General features: G+C 41.0%; 1 protein-coding gene across 1 annotated transcript; it reads right to left on the bottom strand.

The window, feature by feature from the left end:
* Positions 1-373: 373 nt before the first annotated feature.
* On the bottom strand, positions 374-7637 carry LOC117435449 (T-complex protein 1 subunit epsilon-like). The gene is made up of 11 exons (XM_034058602.3): positions 7400-7637; positions 6439-6499; positions 6191-6355; positions 5821-6019; positions 5444-5636; positions 5209-5358; positions 2761-2880; positions 2190-2375; positions 1709-1846; positions 929-1109; positions 374-661 (listed from the first exon to the last, which is right to left on the bottom strand). The coding sequence occupies exons 1-11, from the start codon at positions 7502-7504 to the stop codon at positions 534-536; spliced, it is 1626 nt and encodes a 541-aa protein (XP_033914493.1). The 5' UTR covers positions 7505-7637; the 3' UTR covers positions 374-533.
* Positions 7638-12338: the final 4701 nt, after the last annotated feature.

Genomic DNA, 12338 nt, shown 5'->3' with positions numbered 1-12338 from the left:
TGGCTTATAACTTAATGTTAAGTGGTGTATTGTTATTAAAACATGCCACAACATTTAATATAGGTACTTAACAGCAATGTTTTTCAAGTCCTCGTTAAACACATTACAAGTAAATGTGCAATGTGGGAATTAACATTATTCACCTACATTTTAGGGTTAAAACAGTTTCTTTTAAGCCTATTTTTGCTGCCAATGCATGGTGGGGACTACAATAACTTTTAAAATACTCACAATGCCTCAGGTTATTAATATAATAAAAGTAGTTTTGCATTCCGAGTTGTGTAAATATGAAAATTAGTCACCATGCTCAATCCAGGATAGTAACAATAAACCTTTACTGGTGACCATTAAAAAAAAAAAAAATCAAACAAACTTCTTACAGACCAACGTTTTATTTATGCAGTCAGTACAATTACAGTTCTTCTGAGCGACAACTTGCGGTATCAAATAATAAATAACTGTACTGGGATTTGACATATTCTCCAGAAGTGCTTCAAGACAAACAGCCTCAATGGACAGCGGCTTGGGTGCTATTATTCCTCGGATTCACCAGGGGTGCGGATATCATCAATTTTCAGGATCATCTTTACCACCTGAGTTGCCAGGGAAATCTGCTGCTTCTTACAGATTAGAGTTTCAATCACATGTTGATGTTTCATATCTGTGGTAGAAAAATAAAATACAATTAAAAATAAGGGGAGATACTATAGTTACAGAACTATCCAGAAAAGGCAGTCAGTGAATATACAGCAATGCCACCAAATGCCATGTGCACGGTTCATTAGGTCACACATTAAAATTAAGCCATATTATTAGTTGTACACCAAAACATGGTACTTTTGGGTGTTTAAAAGCACATGCATACAAATACAACTTTTAAAACATGAGATTAGATCATTAATAAAGCGTAATAAATATCAAGGCGTACCATTTGTGCCGTTGTGCAGGCAGTCAATGCCAAGTGCAGCATTGTCTTCTTTCACCTGCCTGGCTCGAACTTCAGTCATCGTTTGGATGGGATTCAAGCCACTGTTCTCAGCTAGTGCCATTGGAATGACTTCTAAAGCATCAGCAAAAGCTCTCATGGCATACTGCTCTAAAGAAGGACACTAAGGAGGGGGGAGGGGGGGGAATTAAATTAGTTAACTAAATTCTTTCCATGCTTAGAACCTTTTACAAGAAACAATTATATACAGGAGGATAATCTCTTGTTCTTCTAGCTAAGTAATCTACAATAAATACCATAAATACCATTTAACTCAGCAGGCTGAAAATGCTACCCCCTTTTGGAGGTCTGACTGACTAGGATTGTTTCATGTTTTCACTCTGATGAAATATACCCTACAATTACCTAGTTTGAATGTTAGTTTCAAAATTCACTCAATTTCTTTAGAAATGTCCTCAAATGTAATTTAGTGATCTTACCTAAAATGTTTCTCATGAATATTTTCACTACTAATAATATTTCGTTAATTTCCTTTTTGGTTTATGAACATTTTGGACAATTTAGTAGGATTTCAGGTTAGCTTTGTAAATCGCCGAAGCGAAAGAAAACCAGAAACTCTGCTAAAGTGTTAGACCTTTGTGCACAATCATTTTTTCCCTCCCTGTATAAATGTAGAATTAGTTTCCAAACAATTTAAAGTGCACGGTTTTGTTCTATAGCAAAGAAAAAAGAAGAGTTATTTTAGAAATCCCCTAGCTTTACCTTGTCTGCAGCCTGGTTAACTGCTAAAGCACAGGAGATCTCAGAAGCACCGCCTCCATACACAATGCGGTTATCACGGACCAAGTTGCGGATTACACACAAGGCATCATGAAGAGCTCGCTTTGTTTCTTCAATAATCTGGGCAGAGAAAAAATGAGATATAGAAATGCAAATGTTTTAAAAAATATCAAATAGATTATTCATTCACAACTATTTAAACACTCAATGGTGCTAAACTGAGAAATACTAACGTTTAAAACATTCAAATGTTGAAAAAAGATTGTCTAAAACATTTGTCATTGGTTACCAATAAATACCCTTTAGAAGAAACATTTCAGGAGACTTGCAATAGGGAGTAGTCCACCATTGACAGCCAGGAAAGCAGCAATATGTCATAAATCTGCAACGTGTTTAACGGTTTACAAGGGAATAAACCGATTTGGTTTAAAGGGAATAAATCAATTTAAAACAAAAACCTTACCATTTTGTTTCCTCCCCTGATAAAGATGGTTACAGCTCTTGAGTTCTTGCACTCCTCAATGACAAGCATTCTATCTTTTGTTGTACCAAAAGTGATCTCCTTGACAATTCCAGCAATACCAAGCTTCTCGGGCGTGAGTTCACTGAATCGTGGAACAATGCGTCCACCAGTTGCAATGGCAATGAGCTAATGGACAAAAAAAATGATGAATGTTTAGACCCACTTGACAAATGCCTGTCAAAAGTGGACCACAGTATTTATTTGCAGGGATTGGTTTGATTACCATTTGTATAATGCAATGCATTTACTTTGGCATCCTGTATGGCAACTTGTACAAAGAATCACAACTAAATCCAGGATGCAGTGCTTTTTCATGCAATGTGCATAAACTTTGTAATACCCATCAATCAGGAATTACAATCTAGGCTAAACTCTGTTCTGCAAAGCTCAAAGCTATTGAGATGTCTAGTTTAAGAGCAGGTATATATGGCTTGGTAGCAAGAAATTCTTATTTTATGCAAGAACATTTTTTCATCCCTTGATTTTAGCTGGAGTATTCTATTCTACTCACCTCAATTTCAGGCCCACCAACCCAACGGATAGCAGGTAGCTTATTCTGTAGCAGAAGATGATTTGCTTCATCATCAAAGCCCCACTGACAAATTGCTAGGTTAGCCCCATTATCTTTAATCTGTAAGCAAAAGGTCAAATATTAAATACAAAATCCAACCAAATAGTTTGCAAACATGAAATAAATTAGACATCTGTATCTGAGATGCCCAGAGGTTAAAAACAATGTGGCAATGTGACGAAGAGCGAATGAATCTGAATCAACAAACAAACAATCTCCCTCTCGACCGGTGAGGGCACTGTACAACAGGAACTGCGGGCTTCATACTGAATGGTTGGTCGGCCCGAGGTCATGAGGCTGGCGCATGACATCCCCTTTGCAGGACACCTGGGAGCCGACAAGACGAGGGCACGCATATTGGCTCGATTTTATTGGGTAGGGCTTCATGATGAAGTGTCGAAATATGTAGCCACATGCCCAGACTGCCCCCGGAATGAACTGCCCAGCCATTCGGTATGAAGCCTGCAGTTCCTGTTGCAGTGCCCTCAACGGTCAAGAGGGAGATTGTTGATTCGGATTCATTCGCTCTTCGTCACAGGCAGTTAAAAAGTTAATTTCCTGTGAACACAACTTGTAATCTAACTAACGAGAACAGCCTGAAGAGACACTGGGCTCTATTCATCAATATGTCAGTACCAAAATTTCTTAAAGGATGTTTTACATCTGTTTCCTTTTTCCAACAGAAGTAGCATGTCACTTAGGAACAACAAAATACAAAGGTTTTCAAAATGAATTGGTAGTTCAATGCAATTCATCATAGCCCCGATGATTGAACTTGACCCAAGGAATCACAGCATACTTGTGTATGAAGCCATGATCTGGTGTTAGGTCATCCAGAAACCAAAAACGAGACTGGAATAAACTCCAATTGGTTACGCAATTCTTGCAAAAACCCAGTTCTACACAATCACATGTTGTGCTACTACTATTACTAAGCAACACAAACAGCTTTAACCATGTGATACATAACTTTTGAACAAAAGTTATTGTATTTCTTGCTCTTATTGTATTACCTGTATTGTAACACAAGAAATGTATTTGCTTACGATTGTAAGTCGCCCTTGATAAGGGCGTCTGCTAAGAAATAAATAATAATAATAATAAATGATATGTATGTATTTCGCATTGTTCCCGCTTTCAAAGCCACCATTAACTGAAACAGCTTTCTAATGTGAAACAAATACTAAATAAACTTACACATTACGAAGGCACATTTGTCTTGTCAAAATGACAGCCTTTTTTAGCCAGCATTTATATAAAATAAAAAAAATGCACTGCTTTCTAATCTGTGCTCATTCTACTGCTTGTGTTCACTGAATTTCAGGGGGAAAAAATGTAATCTGGCTCGGCAAAAACAGTTTTAGTACTTTATTTTCAACATGTGCTTTACAGTGCTGCAAGGGGTATAGGAATATACCATTACTTCAACACGTTTTTGGAGAGGTTAGCTGCATATAGTATCAGAAGTTAATGTGAAACAGAAAGGCTATATTTGTTGCTTGACTTGAACTGTACTGTAGTGTGAATGATCAATTTCATATCCATGTTATTATATGGGTTTATTCAGCCAGGTTTAAGACTATATGCCAGAAGTAAATTCAATTAACACTACTTCTGGAAATAATGGGTAGTCTGTTCTTGACACTGTCGTATTGAACCAAAATGCTATAAATCCTATCAACTGTGTGCAACCAACACATCACAGCCCACCTCGTCTTCTGGATTTTTTTTATATGTACATCGAGCGAAGCTGGCGATCAGTGAATGCAATACATTGCGTTAGAAATTAAATGATTACATTTCCTACACGAGCTAACGGTTGCAGGAACCAGCGCGTATTTACATTTAATGGATCCGAAGATGACCCAAGCCCCAGTGCATGATTTGTCAGGTTTCGTCAATCAAAACTCTTAAACCTGCAAAATTGAGATGCCATTTATCTACAAAGCATTCAGAATGTGAAAAAATTAAATTAAATTAAAATTAAAAACCAGGAGCTTTGCCATCAGCAACTTTCAATGTGCAAAATGACAACAGTCCTCGCTGATATGGTAGTGAAGAGTCAAGCCCAGGAATCATATCAAGTTAGGTATGTTATCTAAATTCTTTACTTTCTGCATGTACTTATACCATACACACATAAATTGGATTCAAAATGCTGCTGTGAAAAAAATGTGTGGCAAGTGGTCCATGGGGAAAATCCAAACACCAAGGTGGTCCTACATTGAAAAAGGTTGGGAACCACTGACCTAGGGTAACAAGTCAAGGTGCAGGGCAACGTTGGATTTTGCAAGAGGACTAATGAAAAATATGTAGTTTTAAGCCTAAATTGTTTGAGCAAATTAACAGAAGACAACAATCTAAATGATTTGGCCCCACAATACTGACCTGATGAATCATTTCTTCAAATTTATCCTTCTCGTACTTCTGCAGGGCTTTGTATTCTTCAACACATGTCACATCAAGCTTATGCTTAGTTTTGGGCTTGGGTGGTTCAAACGGGCAGGTAAGAATTGCGATTTTCGCATCTTTCAAAACCTGGGATGTAGAGAAGGAAGATTAAAAGCAATACAAGAAAGTAGTATAACATGTTCTCTATATAAAAAGGGAAGCAACTTGTAACCTTGGGCATCTGTGGATGGCTGAATTCTTTGTCCACAATCACTCCTTTTATAAGTTGTGTGTCTTCCATTTTTCCACCAACTTTCCCCTCCATTTTGATCAGCTCAAAGTCAACATCTTTACGATCCATATCTGCGACTGTAAGGATGGCATTTACAGCAATTTCTGCCATCTGCCTATGGCAACGATTGATACTAAAAACAAAGAGGGAATGATTAAAAGAAAGTAATAAGCCTCATCACTTTGAAGAATTAAGTAGCGCTGTTTTTTTTGTCACAAAAAAGGTTGTAAACAAATATGATTGTGTGATGGAATTACTTGGACAAACAGCAGATTAGTACCAATAAAACACCACATTAGAATCTTCATAGTACTTACACTTTGGAGCCCAGTGTTGTCATAGCGGTCTGAATGAGAGGCTCTGTGTTTTTGGGATCAACTGGGAAGCTGTCACTGATCTTATCAAGCTGGTTAATAGCAATGCGAGCAGCCTGGTCATAACCATCTGCTACCCTGATGGGATGAATACCACGGTCCAGCAACTGCTCAGCTTGTTCCAAGAGTGCACCAGCAAGAACTGGAAAAACAAAACACATTTCTCTCTTTAAATTAATGCATTCTCTGTAGCTATGGACAAATACGGGGTGCTAATGAGTTTCAAGCCCTGAGAATGTATTTCTAGGTATATCATTATGAAATTAAAAATATACATTAATTACAACACAAGTACTTCTACTGGTCCCCTTACCTACAACACCAGTGGTTCCATCCCCAATCTCATCATCTTGGGACTTGGACAGCTCAACCATTAGTTTTGCTATCTGGTGTTCCACATCCATCATGCTCAGAATGGTGGCACCATCATTGGTTACAGTCACTTCACCATCCCTGTCAACCATCATCTTATCAAGTCCTGAAATAGTAATATGTAATCAGTATTTTGCCACTTTTCAAACAGTCTTCACAATTCTTGCACATGCACAAACAGACTCTTACCATTCGGCCCCAACGATGTACTCAGCGTATTAGCAACTGCCTTGGCTGCCATAATATGTGACTGAAAATAAAATTGACAAGTTAGCTATATTTATTAACCTGCATGGATGGAACAAATGCAGTGACAAATGCTAACTCACTCAAAAAAAAAAAAAAACACTCTAATGTCCAAATAGAATATATTTCAGCTACCTTCAGCATTGGTTGCCACACATGCACTGAAAAAAAAATCACACTGTACTACTACTTATGCTTCAAAAAACCACCTGATAATCAATGCAAGACAATTATAGTCGTAGTTACAAGTCATAAAATCTGTACTGGTAATTCTGGGGGTGACAAGTTTAGAGTTGTGACAACAAGTACAGTTACAAAAATTACTATTCTAATTGTTTTTTTGTTTTTTTTAAGAAAAACGAATTTCTATTTTGCAGAACTGACAAAACATAATAGACCGTCACGCCAACTACACAAAGGGGGTGGGAGCGAGTGAATCAGTCAGGCAGTTTCCCGACTGTACACTAGGCCAGGACGCAGAGCCACCATTGTGGTAGTTTGAGCACATGGGTTAACAGACAACAGCGCAGTATAAATTAAAACTCCAGATTTGGTGTGAAAACACATTTCCAAAATGCACTTTATCCTGATGCATCCTAAAATTTAATAACGTGCAGAAATTAAGGTACGAATATTTTTTGTTTTTTGTTTGCTATTCTCAAAAGAAAGGAAGCTACTTCTGTTGTACTGCGTATAATCTCCTCTCTTGACTTTTCAGAGATTATTCAATTAACTTGCTCTACTATTTCGCATCTTTCACCTATGCCATAAAATATACCTTAATTATACCAAGTATTTCAGTGTTACCGTGTCTGAGAAGTATCCGCTTTATTAACGCATACAATAAATCTGATGGCAGCAGGCTAACAGAAAACTCCTTCTCATTGCATTTCATCTGCCGTACCTTCAGTGCGTCCAGGCCCGACAGTCGAGACTTCTTATCCTGGTCCTTGATGATAATGAAAGGCCGGCCATACTCGTCAAAGGCGAGAGTCCCCAAATTAGACATATTGAACGCGGATCTACCTGATATATATATATTTTTTTTTTAAACCGATGCAGTTGCCTGTTAATCTCCCCGTTACTATGCACTCCCTTCAGACAGCTCGCCGCGCTGAACAACCGGCACTTTCTGGAACAGTCTTTGGGCAGGGCGGCCATGCCAATGACATTTAGGGGGGTGGTACACTCTTTCAAAGTTGTTTAATTGCATTATATAGTGATGTAATCGGTCCTTCGTTGACACGGTCGCGGTATGAGTGAACTAATTGTACAGCCACTGAATTGTTTAATAAAATAAAATTAAGGTTTTCTTATTTTAGGGAATTGTGCAATATGAAATGGTTTGATCCCCTATCGCGGGGAGTGGCGAATGGCCTGTCTGTCACTGCGTGCGTTCACGGAGATCATTCTGCGCAGAATCTGACCAGTTTAGCCAATGAACTTCTAATAGTCATCTCCGTGAGCGCTCCCATTGGGTAAACTGGTCAGAGTATGCACAGAATCTGCGCAGAATGATCTCTGTGAACGCACACGCTGTCTGTGAGATTGTGTGTTCCTGGTCCGTGTATGCTGTGATCATGTAAAATGGGCAATTGACTTGTTTTTACTTTTTTTGTTTTTGAGCAGAGAATAATAATAATTAAAAAAAAAAAAAAACATCCACGTGGCATGTCAGAACTCAAGGCTAAACAAGGGCATTCTGACCCCCCCATGAATGTCAATTAAAACAAAATAAGTCTTAATTACCACACTACATTATAAGGGGTACCAAATAGACTATGATATTGTCAGCTATCTAATTTGGTATCCCCTGTGTTTCTCACTGTATATACACCCAATATCAACCTTGTGTGTGTGTTGTGTGTACTGTATATAAAATAAACATATAAACAAATATCTGTAAACAACAACGTTATATCTAATACATTATGCATTATAATATAATGTACACAACTCGTGTTTATTCTAGACATAACAGCACGAGGCACAGAGCCACAATATTAAATTAATTCTCACATTTCTCACAAAACTTTCGTGATCATTTACTTTAAAGTTTTGATATATATATATATATATATATATATATATATATATATATATATATATATATATATATATATATATATATATATATAACCAGGCTACTATCAAATCAGCACAACCGTTTATATAATAGGTCGGTTGAATAGTTAACACACTAAGACTTAATTTGTTAGACTAATCATAAGTATATTGTTTTAACTGCGAGTAATATCATGTAGGCTTGTATTACCAAAAAAAACTCAACAGGTTGCTCAGGTAAGATCATTGTGATAAGCTGTGTATTAAAGAACAAGTCAAATCCGTTTTTAATGAAAACAGACCATAACAATACACCTCACAAATAAATCAGTCGTCCTGTCGAAACTGCAGAGCATGCACATCACCCGTACTTTACCTCAGACACGAGCAAAAGAAGAATCAGTCGTGCCCGCGGGACGATCTCATTTTACGCATGCGCAATACGGTAGGGATAGAGATGTCTGAGGGGATACTGAATTGGGCGCTGCACCGGCGTAAGTCGAGTGATGCACCATAAACCATAAACCTACCTTATGAAGCTACGTTAGTTTATACCCTGAAATAGCTACTATGATTTAGTCTTAACTATCATAACGCTTCAAAATCTGTTGTTTTCATTTCAAAATGTAATCTGACAAACTAATATATATTGTAGCACCCAGTGCGCTGGCGTGGTTCAAGCAGAGGCAACAGGCAGGATTCGTAATAATGGTTGCTCTATTAAGTGGAGTGGAGGCTCTCGGAAGTGGAGGAGCCAGGTGAGGGAAGTGTGATCAGTCCGGTGCTTGAAGGGACGACTGTACAGGTACGGGTGAAAGTGGCAGACCGCCTGCACCACAGCCAGGAGCTCTCTCCTTGTCACACAGTAGTTGCGCTCCGGTCGGCTGAGGGCTTTGCTGTAGTACACTACCACTCTCTCTCCTTCAGGTCCCTCCTGTGACAGCACAGTGCTGACCCCCACGATGCGGTGGCTGTGCTTTGGTGATGCGGCGGCCATGTCGATTGTCTCTCTCTCTCTCGTTGTTAGTCTCGAGCTTGACTCGTATCTTGCCAATCTGCAGCTCCGGACGCCGTAGGTCAAGGGCCGCCCCCACATGGCTGAGGAAGTCCAGGCCCAGTATGCAAGAGTCTCTGACCGGCCAGCCAAAACTCGTGTTGGAACAGCCAGCCAGCTACGGTGATTGTGAGCTGTCTGTGACCCAGCATGGGTGTGCGCTGGCCCATCACCTTCTGCAGGCAGACCTTAGTTGGTGCCCAGCATAGCGTGTCGAGTTCTGTGTCAGGTGGCAAGGGTTGTAAGATGGAAATGGTGGACCCCGTATCAACCATAGCCCGGCAAGCCACCCCCTCCAAAGTGCATGGAAGGTACAGGCTTCTGCCCTGGCCGATGCGACCCTCAGCGGCAATGGCTTCATCAGGAAGGGGAAGATTACGTGGACCGCCTCCCCTCCGGAGTTTTCCCAGCTGGTCAGGTAGGTGGGTGGCTGGGGGTTGGTGGCAGTTGCGCTCCAGATGCCCTAGCTTCCCGCAGCGCCAGCAGCGAGTATTGCGTCTGGGGCTGGTAGGCAGGATCTGGCAGGCTGTCTCCTCCTCGCTGTCTTCCTCGGCTGGGGCTCACGCCCTGCAGGTCCGCGTCGGAGTGTGGCTACGGCTGCCCCGGTGGAGCACAGCCTCGACCCGTTTGGCTTGGGTCAAGGCCTGATCCAGACAAACCGGGGCAGTCAAGCGTACCTGTTGCTGTAGGCTCTCCGGGGTCAGGGCCCTCAGGAAGGACTGCAATGCCAGTTCTGCTGGGAAGTCAGGGAAACTTTCTTTGGCCAAGAAGAGCAGGTCCGCTGCTACTGCTCCCAGTCGCTCTCCTGGTTGCCTCTTCTTCTCCAGCAGCTGCTCGAGGTACCGTTCCCGTGGCTCCTCCGACCCAAAACGGCGTTCTAGGGTGCCATAGCGAGTTGACCAGCCATTTCTTCTGGGCCCCAGTTATTCACCCAGGCAGCGAGTTGGAACTGCGCTTGGTACGTTTACCAGGCTGTGCTGCCATCAAATCTTGCTGCTCTGACAGTCCTCCTTATCGGCCTCCAGGCTTCAGCCTGCCCGCTCTGCGAGGCTTCGGGAGTCAGGCAACCAGCTTCGGAGCTTACCCCGCCAAGTGAAGCATGCGGGGGTGTCTCTGCTGGCCTCCCACCCTCAGCGGGTCTCTGCTGTATCTCCTGACGCATCGCCGCGACCGACCACGGCGAGTTGGGGATCGGTCCGCCCAGCATCGGCAGCCCCTCGTCATTGGGGGAGCAGCGGGTCGGCGTCCTCATGCCCCGCGGACTCCCACCGCTGCTTCAGGTCTTCCACAAGTCGCCCGGCGGCTTCTCGCAGTTGGTGTCTCGCTGCTCCTACCTCCTTGGTGAGGAGCTGGAACTCTTCCCGCAGCTTCTTCTCTGCTCGTCGCTTCTTAGCGCTGTCGTCTTCTCCCCAGTAGTTCCCTTCCATGCTTCTCGCTTATGAGATATTGAATGTGTTTATTGGGTTCCCTTCCATGTTTCTCGCTCCTTACACCAGTGCGCTGGCATGGTTCAAGCAGAGGCAACAAGCAGGATTTGTAATAATGGTTGCTCTTTATTAAGCTGCTCAAACAGCACTTCTGCACATTAGCATCCAGTAGCCGTGATCAGTGCTAGAACGAGGCAGTGACAGAGACACACACACAGAACGAGAAGGGAAGGCCACCCCTGAACGGAGACAACCAGGTGAGGGTGGCCACGGCAACATTGAGAAACACATGGTAGGGGAGACACAGGGACACAACAGACAACAGAAGCATGAAAGGCAACCAAATAAACACATTCAATAACTCATAATTAATAAACAACAACAACAACATCAACAAGGACAGTGCGGTTTGCTCGACCGCATGGCATTCTGGGACCCCGCTGCACAGTTCCCTGTCAGTCCTGCGGACGGCAGCAGAAGGGCTACAATATATATATATATATATATATATATATATATATATATATATATATATATATATATTGAGGGTGGCTGGTTTTCTGTGTTTTCATCGTGTTTAACTACTTTCCATTTAAAATAACTCTGAGCACTGTTTGATGTGTTTTGTTTTCTGAATTAAAACTGAGAAATATGTTAATTGTGAAATTAATTTGTAAAGGAGAGACGAAAAGTCGGACGAAAACACCGAAAACCAGAAGCCCTGATGTAAGGTGTGTGTGTAACTCGATCATGCTATTCATTTTCCCGATAAACACTGTCTGCCTGTTTTTGCGCTCTGCCCATGTCTGCCCATTAGCAAAAAACAAACAAACAAACAAACAAAACATATATATCATAGGGAGGTATTGGTTATGACACCTGCCTCAGATCCATGCGGATGTGTTTTTCTGCCCTGTCTCGCATCTTTTTAAATTTTTTTTTATTATATAATAATATTTTTAACTTATTGACTTTGTCTATGAATTTATAACATGCTAGAGGGTATGTATTTGGGTGTAAACGTCAACATGGTACTGGGGCAACTGAAAACATTATTAACAGAAAGCCTAGTACGTGACGGATGCTTGTGATAATACACATAGTTCCATGAAAAAAAAACAACAAAAATACAATATAAAGATAGTATAAACTCAAAGTGCTCTGAAAGACTTCAGGGTGATACACGGCGTGTGTATGCAAAAGAAAACAGCTGAAAAACGCTACAGAGGGTGAATTTGCTATTTTAAAATAATAATAATAATAATAATAATAATTTAAAAAAAAAACGTTTGCCAAAA

This window comes from Acipenser ruthenus, chromosome 3 (assembly GCF_902713425.1).
Source record: "Acipenser ruthenus chromosome 3, fAciRut3.2 maternal haplotype, whole genome shotgun sequence".
In the NCBI taxonomy this organism is placed as follows: domain Eukaryota; kingdom Metazoa; phylum Chordata; class Actinopteri; order Acipenseriformes; family Acipenseridae; genus Acipenser; species Acipenser ruthenus.
This window is presented reverse-complemented; position numbering and strand designations above follow the sequence as displayed.

What these genes read in the sequence shown, in the direction of transcription:
- LOC117435449 (XM_034058602.3), bottom strand. Translation starts at nt 7,504, where the DNA reads ATGTCTAATTTGGGGACTCTCGCCTTTGACGAGTATGGCCGGCCTTTC. An exon ending in GCCATCCACAGATGCCCAAG is followed by an intron (nt 5,359 to 5,443) that starts GTTACAAGTTGC and finishes TCTACATCCCAG; the next exon opens with GTTTTGAAAGATGCGAAAAT. An exon ending in TCAGGGGAGGAAACAAAATG is followed by an intron (nt 1,847 to 2,189) that starts GTAAGGTTTTTG and finishes TTCTCTGCCCAG; the next exon opens with ATTATTGAAGAAACAAAGCG.